Genomic DNA, 24307 nt, shown 5'->3' with positions numbered 1-24307 from the left:
TGATCATCAGCTACCAGTTTCCTAAGGCATAAATCTAAATTAGGGATTAATTGCCAGCAACACTTGTTTTCATTAAGTCTCAGGATGGAAGGAGTCAATGGAAGAAAATAATACATTACATTTCCCAGATTTTAGATGTATATTGATCTCCATTCCCATTTCTGGAATTCTCATCAATAACTGGCCGAATCCAGAAGCCTACGAAGTTCTTCATACTGCTTTGCAGTCATAGCCTCTTTTTCGTTTATTGATGAAAGGTTAATCTTCATGTTAACTCATCCTTATGCATATCTGAGGCATGCAATACCATTGCACTCAAAGTCTACAAGGTAGTGTTTTTATATGAAACAATGTTTATTAGAAATTAAAATCAGATGTCCAACTGCATCTCACTTTGCAGATCAACTGGGTATAATTCAGTGTTGAAGGATCACTCTGATCCCCAGATGTAACTCCCACTGTTATCAATGAAACTTGTATCTGCTTATATCTGAGCTGAATTTGGCCCCAAAAGAGAAAAAGTCCATCTGTTTTCCGCCATTTCCCCTTAAAAAACTAATACACATTAGCAGGTACAAAAATAAGTATTGCAGCAGTCTGGCCTCCCCCCAACACATTTTACGTATACCCGGAAAAATAATACACAGCCCTGCCACTAGATAGTATTTCAGCTTAAAGAACATTTCAGTAACACCTTCTTTCAGCTACTGATGACATTTTCACATCAGAGGAGCACTGGCTACAATTGTCTGAATATGAGTGAGAGAGAGACAGAGACAGAGAGAGAATAATAGAAGTAATGATAGTGAGAGACTGGGATCACTTTCAAGAGCCAGCTATAAGCCAGACAAGCACTGAGCAAGTTTCCCTTCTATTAATTTTGTCAAGGTATCTCAATTTTGACCCTTAGTACTTCTAGTTTTCCAGTAACGGGATTCTACTCAAAAAAAACTGAATGATATGTTACATTATGAAGACAAGCATGCAATATTGACTAAATGGAGAATACCAATCATTTATTTTGTTGACTGGACAGTTAATTCTGATCTATTTTCACATCTTCACCCTTAATTACTACCATGGAAAGTGCAAGAAAACACTTCTGACCTTATTCAGTGACTAGGAAATAAAACCATCTTTGAACCCAATATGAATCATGGCCTTTAGAAGTGAAAAGAGCACTAACCCATTGAATTATGCAGCCTTCTGCTTTGGAAAAACATTCTCTCTGGTCAAAATGCAGAATATTTAAAGTGCCAAATGAGCATTTGCTCTTCTATTACTCATCATGCCACATTATCATGTTGCTGATGATGCCAGGAAATTGCTGAGAAAGGTTTTTCCCACTGCAGTTCTACAAATACCTTACAGATCCCCAGCTTTATTTTGTTTCTGTTGGCATCCATCTCCTCCCAGACATCTTTTTCCTGAGGACGTTGATGTCCAGGGGACACAGGCAGTTTCTCTGGTGAGACTCCAATAGGAATACCATTCTCCCCATCACTGAGCTGCTCATCTGGAAACACCTCATCCGTGTTCTCTCGCAGCAAATCTCCTGGGATAGGTGTGGCATTGGCTATTCTACAAAGGAAGAAGTGAAAAATAATGCAGTGGAAATGACTCTGGTATTCCCATGCGCTCAAGACACAGACTTCAGTATCAAAACTTCCAGTCAACATAAAATTTGAAAAATAAAATTACATCATACCATAAAACTGTATATACGTAATTCAGTTATGAGAATAAAGCAAATCTTTTAAAAGCTATTTTTCTACTGACTTTGCAGTTACTTTCTAAAGCTGGAAATCACATTCTTCCTGATTCCTTATGTCAAAGAGATCATCTGGTGAACATATGTTATATTTTATATTATATCCTATTATAGTATGTTGCATTCACATAAGTACAATACTTTTCATCTTTGGATCTCAAAGAGATTTGCAAGTGCTCCTCACTAGTGACTATTTAAAGCCCACAAAAGGCAACGGAAGTCTCTCATTGAGTTCAGTGGGCTAGGGTTCAAGCCATAGGTTCTTAACATAGGCCTTAGCAAAAGCTTGAATGGAGAATGGTAATCTAATAGTGATTTCTTAACCCAAGTATGTATCAACATTCAAACTGACATTTTATTTTTTTATATATAATTCTGTATATACTTCTGTATATTTAGAACAGCAGCATTTTTTTTTTTTTTGGAGAGGCTCAATAGTGACCAAGGGGAGACCTAGTATCCTGCAATACCCTATAAGTTAACACCCTGGAGAAACAGATGTGACAGATGACCTTCCCCTGGTGCTAAGTGGTTGTCTGTTTAGGTTAATATAGGAAATGCTTGAACATACCCAATTGCAGCTGGGGTCAGGCGAGTATGTAACTGAGGAGTTGTTGATGTTGTCGTCGTCGTCAGAGAGCCATCAGTTCCACTCTTCTCCCAGTCAAAAGGGTCACTTTCAATGACTCCAGAAGTTTTCATACTGTTGTCAAACACAGACATGAGAAGCTAAAGATAAAGAAAAGAGTTAATTAATTCTTCTCTCTTTGAATGAGAGAAAGACAAAGCACTCCAGAGTCAGTTTCCCCTCAAGACTTTTCTAACATCTGGTTCTCCTTTAAGACTTTATCTGACAATTAATTGTTAAAAAGGTAAGGTTTATCAAAAGTGCTATATCACCACTGCCTCATCTGTGGCTCAGAACAGTGCACTTGAAAATTATGAAATAGCTTTTTGTAATGCTTGGGTAGCATTACTTGTGTTTTGTGAAAAAAAAGCTATGCTTCTTAAAGAAAAAGGAAGCAAAAGAGCACACTGGGAGGCCTATATGGGTAGTGCATAGGAAGCCATCAGTATCTATGAAGAAGTGTGGTCATCAAGAGTCTCTACAGAGGACTGTGGGAGTTTCAGTAATCATGGGCTTCTGTGGGAATGGGGAGACATAAGAGCACACTAGGAATGTCTAAGGGGTTGCAGAAAAATAAAAAAAATAATCTCACTGCACATCTGCATTGCCTAATGATTAAAACTGACAGATCTACTATTTCTACTTACACAACATATTCCATGGTGCATGAACAACACTGTAATACTCACATGGCATAAGTGTTAACAAAAAAATCTCACTGCTTTGTGACAGCAAATTAGAAGTGATGTCTGGTGGTTGTTTTTTGTTTGTTTGTTTGTTTGTTTTGGTTTTTTTGATAACTGAGACTTCTTTGGCAGATGAAAGTTGAATATATTTTTATAGTGTGCAAGCAAATTACACTATAAATGGATAAGTTTTTAAAACGTCCTCATACTAGTACTGCTAATTTTGCTGAACCCATAGACAATGCAGAGCCAAGAAGAAACAAATGAAGAGAAAGTTTGACAGAAATTATACTGATTTTGGTTCTATGGAATTTAATGATGGATGACTGCAATGCATTGTATGCTTATGAATCCTATCAAATGAAGCGATGAAATCTGCAAAACTGAAATGATACCTCACAACAAGTCACCTGGAGTGTAAAGATAAACCCAGAGAACTTTCTTCAGTTAAAGAAAGAAGAGTACAATAGATAGAAAACTCAAATGACAAACATTACATCGGTTCTGGGAAAGGTTTTGAAAGCATCTTTCTTAACAGCACTTCGGACTGCAAAGAGTAAAAAATCCCTTACCACCGGAGAACAACTGAGTCTTCCAGCTGCTGTAGAAATGTGCAAAGTGATGGTAAGCAAAGATGCAATGAAGAAACTTAAGGCCACGGCACTTTCTAATGACATAGTTAGAAGGAGAATTGAAGAGTTTTTAAATGATGTAAAATCCTTACTGAAAGACTATGTACATGTGAACAGTTTGTAATTCAGCTTGATGAGACTACTGATACTGGTAATGCAGCACAATTATTAGTTTTTGTTCGTTATATCTGGCTGAGGGAAATTTTGGAAGATTTTCTTTTCTGTCAGGAGTTAGCAGAATGGACAACAGGTCAGGAAACAATCAAATTATTGGATGATTTCATGCAAGCTGAATTGCTGAATTGGGAGAAGTGCACTACCATTGGTATGGATGGTGCTACCACTATGGCAGGCAATAGGAGTGGTGGTGTAGCAAGAATACGAGTCATAAACCTACAAGTAATAGTACAATATATTGTGCATCACCAGGATCTTGCATCAAAGAAAATGAAACCCAACTTGAATGATGTGGTAAATGCAGCTGTGACAGTTGTGAATTTTGTGAAGTCCTGGCCTTTGAATTCATGCCTTTCTGCAAAGCTGTGTCTAGAAATGGGTGCAGGACATAAATTATTGTTTCATATGGAATTGTGTTGGCTATCTCACGGCAGAGTGTTGGAAAGAGTTTTTGAGCTTCGCAAACAGCTGCTAGGTTTTCTTTCTAGCACAATCCCATGATTGCCACAAATTTTTCTGACCCAATATGGATCGCAAAGCTTGCATATCTTGCAGACATTTTTAACTTGTTGAATGCACTGAACCTGTTCACACAAGGGAGTGGCAAAACCATACTTGAGGCGAGTGACAAGCGGAGCATTTCAGAAGAAAGTTGACATTTGGAAAACGAGACTGAGCTGTGGAATCTCAGATACGTTTCCGCTACTGATAGAATTTCTGGATACTAACAACATAACAACTGACTGTGTGAGAGACAGGACTGTTGCTCATCTTTCAAATTTTGGCAGAATACTTCATTGTTTACTTTAAAATGTAAACGTGGAGGAATATGATTGGGTTTGGGATCCATTCTCAACTTTTAATATGTGATCTTGCCATTTGAGTGGAAAAAACAGAACAAGAGCTGCTCAAAATATCCTGTGCCCACATACTGAAAATTAAGTTTCAGGAAATGACACCTTGCCAGTTTTGGCCAACTGTTGCTGCGTACAACTCAGTTTTAGTTACAGAAGCAATGAAAGCGTTGCTACCATTCCCAGTAAAATATATATGTGAAGCATCATTCTCTGCCATGACAGCTAAGACGACAAAGTTCAGATCCCGACTGGAAGTGGAGAATGATTTACGAGTTTGCTTGTCAACTATCACACCAAGGATAGGTAGACTTCAGTAAAAAGCAGGCACACCCATCTCACTGATATCTATAAATACTCGTATGTTCTTTTTCTTAAAGCATTACTAACAGTACGTGTTTACATGACCAGATATGCTTCTGTCAATCAGTTTCTCAGCTGGGGGTCCATGATTAATATTACATTTGAAAAGGGGTCAGTCACCAAAAAAGTTTGAGAACCTCTGTCCTATTGCATTGTCCACTGCTTCATTGCTCAGCTAGCACTGCCAACCTCTATTGCTCATTTCTGCCACAAACATCTTCTTACTTTCTTTCATGCTACTCCCTAGACATTACATGTTCTCTGAACTAATCCATAAGGTCATTTCCCTTCCCTCCTTGAAAGCCCTTCTCAAGACTCACTTCTACTGCAGTGCTTACACAATATCAACTAAATAACGATGGGTGAAGACTGAGGGACACTAAGTGATAGCTGATATTTATTCTGATTGTTTTAAAAATCCATATATATGTACACAAACAACTGCACAAATTGAACGCATTTTATGCTGTTGCTCTCTCATTCCTGTCATAAGTTGTTGATATTTTTAGACAAGGCAGGGACTGTGTCAATTTACATGCTTATTCAGTGCTCTTTAAGAATATGAACCCAATCCTGACTGGGCCCTCTGGGTACCATCCTAACTTCACAGAATCATAGAACTGGAAGGGACCTCGAGAGGTCATCTAGTCCAGTCCTCTGTACTCAAGGCAGAACTAAGTATTATCTAGACCATCCCTGACAGGCGTTTGTCCAGCCTGCTTTTAAAAATCCTCAATGAGGAAGATTCCACAACCTCCCTAGGCAATTTATTCCAGTGCTTAACCACTCTGATAGTTAGGAAGTTTTTCCTAATGTTCAATCTAAACCGCCCTTGCTGCAATTTAAGTCCATTGCTTCTTGTCTTATCCTCAGAGGCTAAGAACAACAATTTTTCTCCCTCCTCTTTGTCATGTTTTCTAGACCTTTAATCATTTTTGTTGCTGTTCTCTGGACTTTCCCCAATTTGTCCACATCTTTCCTAAAATGTGGTGCCCAGAACTCCCAATACTCCAGTTGAGGCTTAATCAGCGCGGAGTAGAGCGGAAGAATTACTTCTTGTGTCTTGCTTATAATACTCTTGCTAATACATCCCAGAATGATGTTTCATTTTTTGCAACAGCGTTACATTGTTGACTCATATTTAGCTTGTGATCCACTATGACCCCCAGATCCCTTTCCACAGTACTCCTTCCTAGGAAGTCATTTCCCATTTTGTATGCATGCAACTGATTGTTCCTTCCTAAGTGGAGTACTTTGCATTTGTCCTTATTGAATTTCATTCTATTTACTTCAGACCATTTCTCCAGTTTATCCAGATCATTTTGAATTTTAATACTAACCGCCAAAGCACTTGCAACCCCTCCCAGCTTGGTACCATCCGCAAACTTTATAAGTGTACTCTCTATGCCATTATCTAAATCATTGATCAAGATATTGAACAGAACTGGACCCAGAACTATCCCTGTGGGACCCCACTCGTTATACCCTTCATTAAATAGGTGACATAAAAGGCAACAATAAGAGGTTATATACATACACGAAAAGCAAGAAAAAGACAAAGGGAAATATAAGTTCACTTAATGGGGAAGGACAGGTAATAATGGATGACACCAAGAAGGCTGAGCTGTTTAATGCCTTTTTTCCTTCAGTCTTCAATAAAAAGTTTAATGGCAGCAAAATGCTTCCACAATTAATATTAACAACAAGTCAGAATAGGGAAAGATCAGTTTAAAGAATATTTAGATAAGTTACATACGATGAAATTTAAGCGAGGATAGTTAAGGAACTAGCTGTATCCATTTTGGAACAATTAGCAATTATCTTTGAGAACTCACAGAGGGTGAATGAGGTCCTACATGAATGGAGATGGGCAAATATAGTACCTATCTTTAAAATTGGGAACAAAGAGGCACCAGGGAATTATAGATCAGTCAGACACACTTCAATACAAATTATTATACAATCAGTTGGTAAGCACCTAAAGGATAACAGGGTTACAAGTAATAGCCAATATGGATTTGTCAAGGACAAATCATGCCAAACCAACCTAATTTCCTTCTCTAACATGGTTAATATCCTTTAAAAAAAACCAAATGCACAACTACAACACGGGGAATAAATGACTAGACAGTAGACTGGTGAAAAGGATCTGCGGGCTACAGCGGATCACAAATTGAATACGAGTCAACAATGTTATGCAGTTGCAAAAATATCTAATATAGTTCTGGGGTATATTAACAGGAATCAAGTATCAGAGGGGTAGCTGTGTTAGTCTGCAAAAGCAACAAAGAGTCCTGTGGAACCTTATAGACTAACAGACGAATTGGAGCATGAGCTTTCATGGGTGAATGCATCCGACGAAGGACTCTTTGCTGCATTAACAGGAGTGTCGAATGTAAGAAATTGGAGACAATTGTTTCACTGTACTCGGCAGCTGTGAGGATAGTTGGAGTATTGTGTATAGTTTTGGGTACGACACTTTAAAAAAGATGTGGACAAACTGGAGCAAGTCCAGAGGAGAGCAATAAAAATGATCAAACGTTTAAAAATCCTGAACTCTGAGAAAAGGTTAAAAAAAAACTTGAAAAAAGAAGACTGATGGGGGACCTGATAATCTTCAAATATATTAAGAGCAGTTATAAAGAGAATGGTAATCAATTGTCCTCCATCATCAAACAAGAAACAATCAGCTTAATCTGCAGCAAGGAAGATTTAGGTTAGATATCAGGAAAAGCTTTCTAAGAATCAGGAACTGGTTACCAAGAGAGTTTGTGGAATGTCCATCAAAGGTTTTTAAGAACAACTTAGACAAACACCTGTTAGGGATGGTCTAGGTATACTTGTCTCAGCACTGGGGGATGGACTAGATAACCTCTTGAGATTCCTTCCAGTTCTACATTTCTGTGACTCTATAAATAAACAACAACAAAGAACCAGGACACAAATCCGCATTACCAAACGTACTTTTACAACTGACACTAATTCAGGTAGTCCAGGTATTGAATGGGCATGGAAAGTACGATACACTCTTACCCTAAAGGTATGGCTATCCAGTTCATAGTTATGGCACATGGGCAGGGTGGTGTAGGGAAGGTTGTACTGTAGCTGTAAAAATTCTATGAATAATCAAACAACATTAGTCTACAGGACTGTCATTGATTTGCCTTGGAAGACGTAAAATCTATAAATGGATCACTTTAATCTCTTATTGAGTTTCCGTATCTACAACAGGGTGGGCCGTATAAAGAAAGGTGGGCGTGGTGTACATACAGCAGACCTACACAGAAAGAAAGACAGAAAGAAAGATGCACTGGCAAATGAGGAACTTGATATCACTTGATATTTCCAATTCTTATTTAAAATCCTAGATCTTGATTTATCTGTTAATGTTAGCAACCCAAGCAATCAATACAAATTAAAAAAGCAGCTGGCATTATGCTATGCTGCCTGATCAGCAATCTCGATGACAGATAAAGGAAGTTGGTTTCCAGCAGAAGAAACAGTTTTACTGTAAATAATAGCTAAAAGGCTGCAGTGAGAAAGAAACATATTTCCCAGACAAAACTCCACAGAAAAATGTTGAGAACGTTGGTCTCCTAGAGACAGACACAGTAAAGGTATAGGATAAATATAACAGAATAAACTGATAAACAGATGCAACAACAGAGCTTCAGTTGCTGCTGTTTTCTTCCTTCTTAGAATAAACAGTGATACATTAGTGACCATCTAATAAGATCGGCTTTGATCTGTCTGAATATGCTCTGTGAAAACAAGAGAACCAATGCACATTTTACTGATTTTACACAAATAGTCTCTACTTTGGAACTGCGCATGTATGAATATGGAACAGTATGAAAGAAAATTTTTCCAGAGGAAAACTAATCAATTTCACATGCCCAAACATAATTTAATGGTGGTGATAAATAATTATCTGTAGTCTTCTGGAAGCTGTAATTCCAGAATTAGTTAATATAAGGCACTTATTCAGATTAATTCTCTGCAGTGTTCGACCCAGCCAGTACATAGAATATCATTATCTACAAATCAAACAAGTCTATTTGAAAGGCCAGCAGGAGGGGGTTTACTGACTCTTAATTAGATCTTGTATTTTTCACACATCCTAAAGGGTGGAGAAAGTGTGTGGAGGGGGTGGGAAGAAGGGGTTAGTCTCTTCTTTTGCCATAGAACAAAATATGGAAATTTATAACAGAGGACAATTAAAGTGTTCTCCACTTTAAACCTATGAAGGAACCAGGGACTCAATCCTGCTCCCACCCAGGTCAATGACAAAACTCCAATTGCCTTCAATCAATTAAAGGAAATGTTTACATCAGTGCCCATCTTGGTACATCGAGACCTGGCAAAACCCTTTGCTGTTGAAGCAGACACTTCCAACTATGTGATCAGAGCAGTTCTGCAAAGCAGCACAGGATCTATCACTGCATTTTATTCCCGGAAACTGACTCCTATTGAGAAAAACTGTAAGATATGTGACAAAGAACTTCTGGCCATAAAGCCTGCTTTTGAAGAATGGCTTTATCACCTTTATACCACACTGCAGGCATATGCGAATTACAAGAACCTAGAAACCTGAGAACAGCAAAAGCTCTCAACCAATATCAGATCTGTTGACCCATTTTTTTCCTCCACGTTTGACTTCACCATGACTATTGCCCAAGTACCAGGAATGGTAAACCCAACAAGTTGCCTCATAAGAGTAAGTACTGGGACAAAGGAGATGGGACTCTAGAAGCAGTTACAATCCAGAAACCCTGCCACTTCACTAACATGGTGATAAACAATACAGTAACTTGCTTTCTCTTGGGAAATCCCTCCTACTCTTCGATCCATTTTTGGTGAAATTTATGTTGACCGGTAAGGATCTAGCTCCTGACTCGAAATTCTCAGTCAAGAAAAGGAACCTTTTGTTTAAGGACCAGATTTATATTCCAAACAGTCAATCATGCCTAGTGATGCCCTGGCTATGTCATGATTCTCCCCTTGCCTTCCATTTCAGTCACTTGAAAATATTGAGGCTGGTCTCTTGAAATTTCTGGTGGCCAAAACTGCGTTTGTTCGTTGAGTTCTACATTAACTCCTGTGACATGAGCGCTTGAACAAAGACTCCCTGCACCAAACCTCTTGGGTGCTTTGATTCCTCTGCCAACTCTGTCTCAACCCTGATTGTCCATTTCCACGAAGTTTATCACTGACTTTCCCAATTCCCATTGCCACTCGACGCTGCTAGTTGTTGTCGTCAACCTACTTTAAAAAATGTCACATTTCGTGCCATGACTTCAAATTCTCTCTGTGGAGGAAACAACCTATGCCATTCCAGGGTGCAATCAAGACCAGTGAGGGGCTATGTCACCTTTGCCTTCAAACCTGGGGTGTCTCACAATACTTTGCTACTGTAGCTCCCTATTTGGGCTCCTCAAAAACAGTCAGCAGAGACCCCTGGCTGTCCCTACGCATAGGAGCCAGAGGGGGGACATGCTGCTGCTTCCTGGAGCCATGCCAAGCCATGGCAGGCAGGGAGCCTGCCTTAGCCCTGTTGCGCTGCTGACTGGATTTTTTAATGGCCTGACCAGTGCCACCAGGGTCCCTTTTTGACTGAGCATGCCGGTCAAACACTAGTCACCTAGTGTGTAGGGTGCGGATGCAGAGGTGCATTCCGTCATATATCCCAACTGTTTTTCATCTATGTCTTCCAACTCTATGGTCAACTATCTAACATAACATTTGATCGAGGATCACAGTTCATTTCATATTTCTGGCAAGAGTTGTTCAAGCTCCCTGTGATGAGGTGACTAATGTACACACACCCTGCAGGGTCTAATGCAGGCCAGATGGGCCAATTAACCCATTAGGTGGCTAATTAAGGAGGCTCAGCTGGGCAGAAAGAGGCAGGGCCTATAAAGCCCAGGAGCTGAGAGGAGAAGAAGTGGCTGGGAAAAGGCAGACATTCCTAGGAGAAAGGGAGGAGTGAGTTGAGACTGCAGTCACTCCCTGGGAAGAGGGAGGAGACTTTGGGAACTGGTAGGCCCAGGAAGAATAGGAGAACCAGAGGTAGGAGGAAGCCCTGGGATAGAGCAGTGAGGGCAGAGAGAGAAGGCCCAGGCTGCTGAGCTGAGAGTCCCTGGTCTGGGACCTGGAGAAGAGGGTGGGCCTTGGTTCCCCTACCAGCCACTGGCAAGTGGCACAGAGGAAGTGAGCAAGAGGACTACTGAGAAGTTAATCTTCCCCACAAGGGGGAAACATGGACAGTGATACACCCAGAGGGCTGAGCCATGAAGAGGACGTTATGGTTCCTAAGGCTGCGAGAGGAGCTGCAGGACGACAGTGTGGAAATGGCGGATGGGGGAGCGTTGGCCTCAAGCTAATCCCCAGAGTACCAGAAGGAGGCACCAGTTCAGCAGTGAGTGGTGCACCCCGTGACATTCCTGAATGTGGAGCTACATGTCTCCTCATCTTATCACTCCAAGATTGATGGACAGACGGAATGAGTGAACCAAATTCTTGAGTAATACTTCTGTTGCTTTATCAGTTACCACCAGAATGACTGGATTTCGCTTCTCTCTCTTGCCAAATTTGTGTACAATTACTCCAACCACAGATCAACCCACCAGAGTCCTTTTTACATTAACTACAGTTTCCTCCACCTGTCCATGCCACAAGTCTCCCACATACTTACAGCATCCAACTTAGCTGAACACCTGCACTGCATTTAGGAGGAGTTCAAAGCCCACCTAGAATTGGCCAAAAGAGTTTACAAACAGTATGCAGACCTCTGTCTGCAGGGAACCCCTCACATCACAGTTGTAGATAAAATATGGCTTTCCACATGACACTCTGGCTCTACCCCACCTTCACAAAAACTAGATTACTGATACAGTGTCCCATTGCAGGTCATCCAACAGATCAACGCTGTAGCCTTCAAACTATCTTAGTATCAAACTGCCAAACTTCACCAAAGTACCTTATGGCCATTAAAATAGCTCTACAGTGGGACAGTCCATAATCATTATTGTCATGGACACAGGATCAGATCAAAGGAAGGATAATTATGATAAAATAAGGCAAAACAATATTATTTAAAAATCAGAAATACAAAAAAGTAAAAACGCTTACCTGGTAATCAGGTTTTGTACAGTAATCTAAGTTGGAGATGTGATCTAGAAAGATGTTGAATTCTTGGGGGAGATGTTTCAACATGAGCCTGTGGTCATACCTCTCTTTTATGGAGCCCACTTGCTCCTAGGAACAGTTAGCATAAAAAAGCATTAGCACACCACCATTCCCAACTGCAGAATATTCACACCATACATCACAGGCATTAAGAGCAATATTTTTGGTCAGAGTTGAAGGGTATACGAAAAGGAGATTAATCCTTTAGGTTATAGCAGGGCTAGAGATCCTGCCACTGCCTTTAGCACCAATGTAAAATGTCCTTTATACCTCCAACTCTATACAGTAACTCCTCACTTAACGTCCTCCCACTTAACATTGTTTCAAAGTTACGTCACTGCTCCATTAGGGAACAAGCTCGTTTAAAGTTGTGCAATGCTCCTTTATAACGTGGTTTGGCTGCCTGCTCTGTCCTCTGCTTGTAAGATTCTGTGGAAGAGCAGAGACTTTACAAGGGAGCATTGCATAAGTTCCTCGTCTCCGCCTCCTTCCCCTCCCTCCCACAGCTTCCCCCACCACCAAACAGCTGTTTGGCGTCGCTTAGGACTTTCTGGGAGGATGGGGAGGAGTGTGGAAGTGGTGTGCTCTGGAGAGGAGGTGGAGTGGGGGTGGGAAGTGGTGGGCCTGGAGTGGAGCGGGGACAGGAAGAGATGGGGCTGGAGCATCCCCCGGCAAAGTTGGCACCTGTTCTTCTGGGGGTGAAGATGCTGCTGCTGCTGCGCAAGGTGCTTCCTAGCATCCTTGCCTGCAGCAGGCTGTGCCTGTGTGGGGTAAGCCAGGGGCACATCCCAACCACAGTACAGTACTGCACAGTATATAATGCTTTTTGTCAGCCTCCCAAAAATTTCCTTGGAACCAAACCCTCATTTACATTAAATCTTATGGGAAAATTGGATTAGTTTAACACCGTTTCACTTAAAGTTGCATTTTTCAGGAACATAACTACAACATTAAGTGAGGCGTCTAATCGTGTGTGTGTGTGTGTGTGTGTGTGTGTGTGTGTGTGTGTGTGTGTGTGTGTGTGTGTGTGTGTGTTGCTGTTTGACACCACTGGTTATAATTGGGCATTACAACTCTACTAGAATCACAGACAGAGATTTAAAAGTTCTATTATGTCATCTACTTCAGTTCACTTCTGATACATAATTACTCCTCAGAGTAGACTTTTTATTAGTATTTTTATTCAGTCCAATATCAATTAATCTGTGGTTTCCAAAGTCAGAAGAATAGAAGCAGTCTTTGTATGGCCCATCTTCATCTATCAAAATAGCTAAGTTAATCAGAAAGTGCTTTTGATTATGCTATACTTTCAAAATAGGTAGAAACAAGTAGTGGACACAGGCCATCAGAGGTTGTGTTGTCTTTGCATATCTCCCATAAGACATCTGCCCAACAGCATGACCACAGATCCACTGGGCTAACTTTGTCTAATAGCAAATACTAAATGTCTGTTTCCAAGATGAAATGTCAAATTACAAAATTTTGTACAAAAGTTTTGTGAAGGCAAAAAGCACTGGTTTCAAAATAGGGCCATGAATTAACGTATGTACATTTATATTTGCCCTCTATAATGAATCTGTAAAAATTGTAAGCTCTGTCTCAATTCACTTTCAAACTAAGACCATTTGTAACACTCCGCAGCACTTTATGCCATGACATTAGCACTGTGAAGTGAGGGAGGGGGGAAATCACTAGAAACTGCTCTAAAATATAACATTAGAATTTTATGAACCAATGATTCTTGAGTAGACTTTTCATGAAGGTGTTTATGTGCAATGCCCATCTAAGACATTTATTTATAGATTTTACCTTGTCTTTTATTTTTCTCCAAGGCAGCTGTCCAACCACAAACTCTACTAACATGTAAAACAGGGACCAAAGGTCATCATGCCTTCCCATTTCCTGTGAAAAAGAAAAGGGATGGAATTTTGTTACTCCTCATAACTGCTGTACTTTACCTTACTACTATGCCACCAGAGCTAATGGGCTTTGCTAGATCCTGTATTGCCCACCCCTGCTCTAGAGCAAACTACGGCCCATGGGCTGCATCTGGCCAGCCAGCCATTTTAATCTGGACCTCGAGCTCCTGCTGGGGAGTGGGGTCTGGGGCAGGAACTGCAGCCAATGGGAGCTGCAGGGGCGGTGCCTGTGGACAAGGCAGCATGCAGCAGAACCACCTGGCCATGTTTCCGCATAGGAGCGAGAGGGTGGACATGCCGCTGCTTCCGGGAACCACTTGAGGTAAGCACTGCCCGGAGCCTGCACTCCTGAAACACCTCCCGTGCCTCACTCCCTGCCTCAGCCTTCATCCCCCTCTCACCCTCCAAACCCCTCGGTCCCAGCCCAGAGCACCCTCCTACACCCCAAGCCCCTCATCCCCAGCCCTACCCCAGAGCCTACACTCCCAGCTGGAGCCCTCAGTTCCACCGCCCTTCAAGGCAAACCCCCTCCCCCAGACTGGAGCCCCTTCCCGCACCCGAATTCATCATTTCTGGCCCTACCCCAGAGCCTGCACCCCCAGCCAAAGCTCTTACCCCCTCCTGCACCGCAACCCCAATTTCAAGAGCATTCATGGCCCGCCATACAATTTCCATACCCAGATGTGGCCCTCGGGCCAAAACATTTGCTCACACCTGCTCCAGAGACTTCAACTATTGTATATTCCCAATAAAACTGATTAGAAGAAAAACTGCAAAACAGATCCCTATAATACTGAAAATAGGAAAACACACTCTCCTTCTCTCATCACTTGAGATAGAAGAATAAAAAGCACAGAAAAAATTAGAAGAGGAAGCATGTTAACATATGGATTACAGGGATGTACATCATTTTACCGTGAAGTGAAATGTCATCACACTGGCAATAGTAGTTTGTCCAAAATTCTCTAATACCCTGAGATCATGATAAGTGGAATATACTGTAAATATAATATGTTATCACCTGATAATTTCATCTTCCCTGTTCCACTCTCTTGTGGTATGATTAAAACAGTGATGGTAATAACTAAAAAAACTATTATGATTTCTGCAACCAGAACACCATTATGAAGATAAGACATTCAACTATCTACAGTAATGTAAAAGTGATCTATTCTTTTCTAAATATTTCCCACAGTCTAACATCTTTCTATATAATAATGACAGAGGGACACAGAAAATGAAGCAAGATTTATACTATACACACAACTGACAGTGTTTTTAATTACTAGAAAACTCAGACAGGTGTGATGTAAGCACAGATACTCACTCTGTTTCTGTGAGCATTGATTGATGCATATCGCACTGTTCCTCGAAAACCCGCAACAGCTCGTGGCTATCAAAGAAAAACACAGACAAAAAAATCGAAGATTTTTCAGTATTACAGAAGATAAACCTCCCGATTACACACAACAACATGTAAAACCTACTACAGCACAGAAGATGGAGCAAAGGAAAATGTCATTTAGATCCTCTGTCTACTTTCTAGTACAATACCACTGCAAGAGATTAATTGGGGGCTCAAATGGACATGACAAGATGGCGTGCCACACATCCGCATATGGGTTAGCTCCAGGGGAAAGTTATCCTCCACCTAGGTTAGCTTTTGTTTTGAAGAGTGTCAAACCCTCACAGAAAGGCCTCTTAGGAAAAACAAGATGCATGGTGGGTTTACTAATATATTTCTCCACTGAGGCTTGGTTCTAAATCTCAGGAAGTCTGAAGTTTAAACTATGAAAGGAACAGAAGCATACAAGTATCTTTGAACAATCTGAAGATACTGCTAGGTCCCAGCTATCTTACATCAGAGAACAGCTAGGGACAATTAGGCATTTGTTAAAATTATTTTTATCATCACAATTATTTTTCAGATCAAGAGGTCAATGATTTGAGAAATTCCAAGAGAGGGAGAACCCATATAAAAGTCTCAAGGCTGTGGGCTGAGAAATAAACAGCACGTACTGAGCACCTCATTAGGCTAACAAAAGGCAAAATATAGCTGCTGAAAGAAATGCATTTGCTGCATCAGATGTTGTAAGCCAGTAAGCACAATACCAAATCAACCTCTTTCCACAGGGCCAGAAGTTCCTTCTTTGGCAGCTTCCTGGTCCCTACTATCTCTCCACAGAATAGGCTACTCTTTTATGGGAACTTTTTCCAGTGTGCCTTTCTGGTCCTGGTCATTTAAACTTGGCAGAACCAAGCAACCGTAGCCCTAAAGTGGCCATCCTTGGCACTGTAACTGGCAGCATCCCTCTCTTTCTTCTTTTTGTTTACTCTAAAAATTAATGCAAGAGACTTGTATAACCTACATCAGTTCTCACTTGATCTGAGAGGGAGTGAGGGTGAACTCTACTTGCCTGGGAACATATTTTTCAAAAATAATATGATGAAAAGTTTCTATTTATACACTTTTGGAGACCACCACCATATAAAATTATTACCATAATCAGGAAAAAAAATTTAAATTACCCAACATGGCTATCATTAGTTCACGTCCACCATTGTGAGCAACCTTGGGAGCCCTCACATCAGCAGGCAAGCAACTACTGTCATTGTTTGTAACACCACATTGATTAAATCTGCTCTCAAGTAGGATTCCATATCAGTGTTCAAAAAAAATAAATAAATGCCCACAGTAGCCAGTGGCCCATCTAAACAATAGTGAAGCTGAATCAGGATTAGTAAAGGTGGGAAATCTTTTGCAAAAATTTGTAAATGTAGACAGGGTCTTTGAGTCTACTGTAAATAGACTGGGTTTTTTTCGCACTCTCACAAACAACCTTTAAATGACACTTGGAAGTAATTTTGTGGTTAGGTCTACTAGAGAATTTAGTTTAAATTTCAGCCAAATTAGTTTTACAGTGTAAACCATCCCATAGGTTTTTATAATGACTCTTTAACTTGTACACCTTTACCTCGATATAACACTGTCCTCAAGAGCTAAAAAATCTTACCACATTAAAGGTGGAACCGCGTTATATTGAACTTCCTTTGATCCATCGGAGTGCGCAGCCCCGCCCCCACCGGAGCACTGCTTTACCGCATTATATCCGAATTCATTTTATATTGGGTCACGTTATATCGAGGTAGAGGTCTATAAATAAAGGTACAAGTATAAAACCCCTGGGAAAGGACGTGGTACAGTGATTACAGGGTGGGTTCTATAAGCCTGACTCTTCCACTCATTCTCTGCATCATCTTGAGCAAATCACTTCACTTCTCTGTGCTTTGGTTTAACCTTTCTGTCAAATGGGAATAATAATCTTTAACAACCTCTCACAAAAGCAGTGGAGTATAGCTAATCTTTGTGGGTCCAAATCCTGTAGTCCCAGCATTGACTTATTCAATCCCATTAACTTCAAAGGGTTTTCCGTCTGCACAAGAACTCTGGGGTCAAAGTTTCTGCATATCCTTGGATCAAAGGCACTATGTAAGTGCAAATTGTCATTAATTAAGACCATACATGAGGATTCCTCCAAGCAGCTCCACATATTAGATATGGATCCCCTATCAGGCCAGTGGATCCTCAGAATTGCTGAAGTTAAGAGCACTTATGTTTGAGTCTTATATGTCCCTTGCTATCCCATAAGGGAGGTATCATGATTTAGCCCCTTCTATCAAATTTTTATAACAGATATGCCAGTGGTTGCATGTTATGCATGCTCTTCTTCATCTAACACCCAGTCAGGACTCTCTGAGAGCTGGTATGCCATTGGCTTCAGATTTTACCCTGAGTTAGAGGGCTACATAATTTCATGCTGCAGAAATTCCATGCTATAGTGTAAATTTAAGGAGGGTCTTTCTGTAAGATTTCAGGAAAATCTCAGCTCCGATTTTAAAAAAAGTTTTTTTTAGCCCAGCAGTCCTAATGATAAGAAGGTCTCTTGGATGACCGATTTGTTTATCTTACAGCTGTTTCTAAGGCTGCTATAATTTAGATAAATTTCCACAAGGATGTAAATACGCTGAATGGTAGCACTTTTTTTGCAGGATGCTGATATATATCATATCCCTAAAATGCCAATGCTTTAGTGTCCTCAGTATGAGCAGAGATGCAACCTGTAAATGTCAACAGCGCAGGAACTAAGAAGCACTACTGACTTCAGAGTCTCCAGTTAGAATCTAAAAGCACAGCTACACTAGAGACTTTACAGCCAGGCAGCTGCATTGATGTAGATGTGCTGCTGTAAGCTCTCTAATGTAGCTGCTTTAAACTGACAGGAGAGAGCTTTCCCATTGGTTTAACTACTCCAACCCCCATGAGTGGCAGAAGCTATGTCTGCGGGAGAAGGTCTCTTGCTGACATAGGTGTGTCCACATTGGCACTTATGTCAGTGTAACTTATATCACTTGGGGAGTGACTTATTCACCCCCCTAAGGGACCTAAGTTATGCCAACATAAGATGTAGTGTAGACATAGACTAAATAAGGTCAGGAACATATTTCCTATTACCAACTGAAATATTTCTCTTTTCATGAGGATAATGAAATACACATGGTGACTGGACGGGACAGGGACCCATCTTAGAGTAATGCCCTTCATTTTCACTAGATAACTAGCACACACCAAATCATTTCCCATTTTTTTGACTTTGGGCAGGGAGATTGGAAAAAAAAACCAGTTCCTTCAGAGTTTTGATGCAAATTTTAAAGCGCAAGCTTCTCCACGCTCTATTGAATCCATTGGTCTGTTGTAGCTAAGATCTACACCAGGACAAAAGGAGTTAGTCTTTTTTATCTTATCATATATAAAGAAGGGAACTTCTCACTATGCCAGCTGCTTACTGAATGTTAAAACACCTATTTTAAATTAAACTCTAAGTTGCATCACTCACAAAACTACTGATTATTTTGGAGGTAGAGTTTGTTGGGCCAGTTGAAAATGGGATTTACGGCCCTCTGGGCATTTACTAAACTTCTGAAACTGCTGTATCAGAATTCTTGATGCATATCTTTTATTACATGAAGCTTTTTGATAAGTTCTCAAACCATCCACTTGACTGGAGCTTTCAAAGAAACCCCCCTCGACCACCAACTGTGATGCTTATTTGTTTATAGATCCCCAAAATGGATGTGTCCAATACTGGTTCATCTACTAGCAACTCAGGATTCTCCACATGTAAAGGACATAGATTATTATGCAGCCACTATAAAATGATTAGTTATTTTTTTTAAAACTGGTACTTCCAAATTAAGGCATAGACAATACTTCAGAATGCTTATGGGATGCCAGAAAGGACTGAGTTCCCAGAAGCAGGATCCACAATTTTATCTTTCAGATTCAAGCTCTAAGAAATCTGCTTCAGCAGCAGCTGAGCTTTCTGATTAAAATGGATCACATCTGTGTCTTTTTCCATAAGAAGAGAGGCCTTTATGAGACCTCATAAGTGCACGGCTGCTTTTTCACTTGGGACTTTGCAGACTGTATCTATCTAGACTGTAATTCTAGAGCAGTGGTTCCCAAACTTTAACAACTTGTGAATCCCTTCCAATAAAATGTTAAGTCTTGCAAACCCCCTCCTAAAAATGAATATTTCTAGGTATTTTCTCCTTTACCCGAGTATAAATTATAAAAGCAGTGATATTGGAAATATAAAATTTGTTTTTATGACATGCTTATTACACACTATTAATTATTATTTATCACTACAGTATTTTTATTACACTATGAAAATGGCAACATTCCTCTCACTTTTGCAGCTTGTATCACTTTGAATAAGCCTGTTATAAGACAAGGCTCCTATGTTTCGTCAAGGAGTATCAGATGTGAAATAGCATGAAGATATTTAAAAAGCCAACTCAAAGTTCTTCCTACACAAGCATTCAGGGATTGAGCAGTCCAGGCCAACAACGCACGTTACAACAAAGCTTAAACTTGTTCTTCATAATAATTTTTAAAACAATACTAGCTGCCTATTTAATTTTAAAAACAGCAAAAAATATCCACCTCCCTTTCCATTTCTTATAAGGAGTCTTAAGTTTAAATCTTGATCTGCTTAGCTGCTGGTCCCTTGCTGCCCGGGGTCAGCTCAGGATTAAACAAAGACTGTGAATGGCTAGCCAACTACAAAAGCAGTTTCTCCTTCCTTGGTGTTCACACCTCAACTGCTAGAAGAGGGCCTCATCCTCCCTGACTGAACTAACCTCATTATCTCCAGACTGATTCTGGCTTGCATACTTATACTTGACTCTGGAAATTTCCATTACCTGCGTCTGACGAAGTGGGTATTCATCCACGAAAGCTTATGCTCCAATACATCTGTTAGTCTATAAAGTGCCACAGGACTCTTTGTTGCTTTTTTACAGATCCAGACTAACATGGCTACCCCTCTGATACTAAGTTTTACATTCTCTAGTTTCAATTAGATCAATATTTCATTTACAGAAGAAATATAACTATATTATTGGGATTAAAAATCAATAGTTGCTTTAATATGAGTGAATACCAAGACCTAAGGAATTCAAAAGTCTTCCTGGGACAATTCTCCCTTGCCTCAAGTATATAAAGATAATACATAGCTAATCAATTTCTTGGGCATGTACTGTGGATCCAGTCTGCCGACTTAATGCACTTAGAGCATTTTGTGTGGGGACACACAAAATCGACTGTATAAAAACGATTTCTAAAAAACCCACTTCTATAAATTCAACCTAATTTTGTAGTGTAGACATACGCTCAGATATTGAGCCTGAGACACAAATTTTAGGCTGAGTAACAAGAGAGTAGCAGCAAAACATTTCTATTCAAGCAAGATAGCCTTTCAACCAACAACCCTCTCCATAATTTTCTAAAACTTTTACTTTTCCCTGCTCACTAGGAATATGTTAAATTTAAAGTTAAATTCAGAGAGTTCCATAGAATACAAGAACTCTTCTCTTCAATGCGGTAACATATATTTTTGAATGGTGTTTCTTTTAACAAAAATCACACTTTGCAATAAATTACTGAATATACACACAAATACACAAAAAACAAGATTGTAAGAAGCATCTGTTCATTTAACAGAGAGTGGAATATGGAGGGATGCAGTGAAAAACGTTTTGAGGAATGAAACAGGAACTCATTAGGAAAATAGGATTTCATTGTTTTATGATAAATGATTAGATGTCATAATAAGAAGAAAAAGGATGATCTCAAGAGATGGGGCAATAGGCACACAAAGGCTATGTCAGATACAATACGGGAGAAGAATCCATCACTCCAGTTCAACAACCATAAACAGAGATGAGAGAGGTCTGAATGAAAGTTTTGAGGATTGTGAAGAATAAGAACAAAAAATTTTGTATTGGATTTTTAAACAGACAAGCATGTGAAGATTTCTGAGTATGTGGCAATATGTTCCCATTTTCAAGTACACGTAAACTCCTCAGCTATTTCAGTGTCATGTCACACTTTGTACAGAAACTCTGAATAAGATGGAATGAATGACCCGAAGAGGAGATAAGAAGCTAGGCCTCTGAGTTAGTGAGTCAGGAGAGCCTAACTAATTATCAGGATGACAAATGGATATGTCATTAATTCACTGGCCCTGCAGATGGCTACATATCAGTGCATTCTGCATCAGCAGTTTATGTGAGGAACTAGTATCTGCTAACTCCCAGGGGCTAATCCCTGGGATTGTTTTGCACTGTACTAGAAAATAGACATGTGGTGGGAAGGAAGGTTGTGGATGAGGGAATATGCAGAAGGGAAGACAGAGTTAATAATTACAGTAGTGATTTCTTGGATTCCATCAAATGTCACAGTATTTATCCATCAAGAAATCCTCCTGGGAGTCCTTTTTTTATAGCCCCCAGAATCATTCGTATTGGCTCTTGCCTACTGTAAATGGAATAGAGGTCATTTGGGATAATCTAATCCAAAGGTGAAATATCATGTTTCCTAATAGCAAATCACATTGGAGAGGAAGAGCACCAACTGTGGACATGCTCCACTGACACAAGGAACATTGTGTGAACATGCACAAGCAATATAATTACAGTGGTTTATGATTGTCAACATAACTTAAGTCCAATTAACTCTGTAGTGTAGACATGGACTTACGAGAAAAGTAAGGGCAGGGATGAGAGCAAGTGCAATGGAGATAAAGAGATGGGATGGGATGGGGTCCACTGGGGCAAGTAGAGGGGTTACAAGAAGAGAGCAGATGAGAAATGAGAAGGTTACTTACCTGTAACTGGAGGTCCTTCAAGATGTGTGGTCCCTATCTATATTCCACTGAGAGTTATACCCATGCGCCATGTGTCCAGAGCCAGAGAATTTGAAAGTAGTAGTGTCCATTGATCCATGCATGAACCCTTGCTCAGCCTCATGGTTTCTTCTGAAACAATAATAGGTGGGGTGGACTGACTGCACCCTCAGTTCCTTCTCCACCACAAATCAAACAGATCCTCAGCAGAGGGGAGGAGGTGGGACTGGAATACAGATAGGAACCACGCATCTCAAAGAACCTCCAATAACAGGTAAGTAATCTCCTCTTCTTCTCCGAGTGGTGGTCCCTATTGTATTCCACTGAGGGTGATTAACAAGCTGTATCTAATTAGGAGGAGAGCGTGAGAAAGATGACAGAGCTGCTCAACGAAGGAGAGCCACATCGAATGAGGCATCCATCATAGAGTCTTGCACCAAGGTGTAATGAACAGCAAAGGTATGTACCAACCTCCACATGGCCCCCTACATATGTCCAAAAGCAGTACATTATGAAGCATGGCCATAGTTGATGCTTGTGCTCTCCTGGAATGGACTCATATCCCAAGGGGTGGAGACAGTCTTGACAACCAACAGCAGAGCATAATGAGCCCCAAAATCCACTTACAAATCCTCTGTGTACAAATCACCTGCACCTTAATCCATTCATCTTTTGGAATAAACAGTCTAGGGGATTTCTTGAATGGTCTTGTCCTCTTCAGATAGAAGGCTAAGGCCCTGAAGACGTAGCGGGAGTGAAGAAGACGCTCCTTCACCAAATTGTGAGGCTTCAGGAAGAAACCAGGTAAGTGTACGGATTGTTTGAGGTGAAAGTGAAATATGACCTTTGGCAGAAACTTGAAATGCAGATGCAAAGAAATCTTGTCCTTATGGAACATGGTAAAAGGGAGTCCACCATCATGGCCCCAGTTCACCTACCCTTCTCGCGGAAGCAATAGCTAACATAAAGACAACCTTCATGGAAAGAAGAGACAGGGAGCATAAGACCAAAGGTGCAAAGGGCAAATTCATTAAGTTTAAGAGTACATGGTTGAGATCCCACTGGGGAGCCATAGGTTGAATGGGTGGACACATCCAAAGGAGGTTTTCCAAAAGCTGATAGTCAATGGATGTGTAAACACACAGTACCCTTCCACAAGGGGTGGAAAGCACTAATAGCTGCTCCATGCACCTTAATGGAATTGAGAGCAAGTCCTGACACCTTCAAGGATAGAAGGTAGTCCAGAAGAAGGAGAATGTCCAAGTCCTCAGGGGCAAGACCTGCATCAAGGGGGTACTTGATGCATTTACTGTTGGCATGGAAGGCAAAGAGGTCCCATGTTGGAGTCCTCCATTGGGTGAAAATGTTGGTGGATATGGTGTCATGGAGCTATCATTGGTGGTAGGCCACAAATTTCCTGCTCAGAGTCTGCAATCACGTTCTGAGTCCCTGGAAGATCGGTTGCTACAATATGCTCGTGTGGGTGACACAGGCTCCTATGAATTCCAGTGTCTGTGTGCGATCCAAAGTCGATTTTTTACATTTACACTCGCCTCCAAGAAGGAGAGGAATCTGAGCAGAAAGGAAATCAAGGCTCATCCCACCCTTCTTGATTGCACTGCTAGCAGCCAGTCATCAAGGGAGGGGAATATGGGGACCCATATTCTGACACTGGAGAAAACTTTTTAGTGAAGACTCATGGAGCAGTGGTGAGTCTGAATGATAAGACCCTTTATTGGAAGTGTTGATGGCCTACTGCAAATATCAGGAATTTTCTGTGGGTTGGATGGATGTCTATATGAAAATAGGCATCTGCATATCAAGAGCTGTAAACCACATG

At 40.5% G+C, this 24307-nt stretch overlaps 2 protein-coding genes across 6 annotated transcripts in view; one reads left to right on the top strand and one right to left on the bottom strand.

The window, feature by feature from the left end:
- The window catches only part of TTBK2 (tau tubulin kinase 2), a 202933-nt gene that overhangs the window by 50813 nt on the left and 127813 nt on the right, over window positions 1–24307 (bottom strand). For all 5 annotated transcript variants that reach the window (XM_050956637.1, XM_050956635.1, XM_050956639.1 and 2 more), the window contains 5 exons: window positions 15546–15611; window positions 14109–14201; window positions 12243–12368; window positions 2343–2500; window positions 1365–1581 (listed from right to left, as the gene is read on the bottom strand). In XM_050956637.1, coding sequence (XP_050812594.1) covers window positions 1365–1581; window positions 2343–2500; window positions 12243–12368; window positions 14109–14201; window positions 15546–15611 — 660 coding nt within the window. The remainder of the gene's footprint in view (window positions 1–1364; window positions 1582–2342; window positions 2501–12242; window positions 12369–14108; window positions 14202–15545; window positions 15612–24307) is intronic.
- STARD9 (StAR related lipid transfer domain containing 9) overlaps window positions 1–24307 on the top strand; it is a 321608-nt gene that overhangs the window by 284123 nt on the left and 13178 nt on the right. The gene's annotated exons all lie outside the window — the stretch shown is intronic.

This window comes from Gopherus flavomarginatus, chromosome 5 (assembly GCF_025201925.1).
Source record: "Gopherus flavomarginatus isolate rGopFla2 chromosome 5, rGopFla2.mat.asm, whole genome shotgun sequence".
NCBI lineage: Eukaryota > Metazoa > Chordata > Testudines > Testudinidae > Gopherus > Gopherus flavomarginatus.
This window is presented reverse-complemented; position numbering and strand designations above follow the sequence as displayed.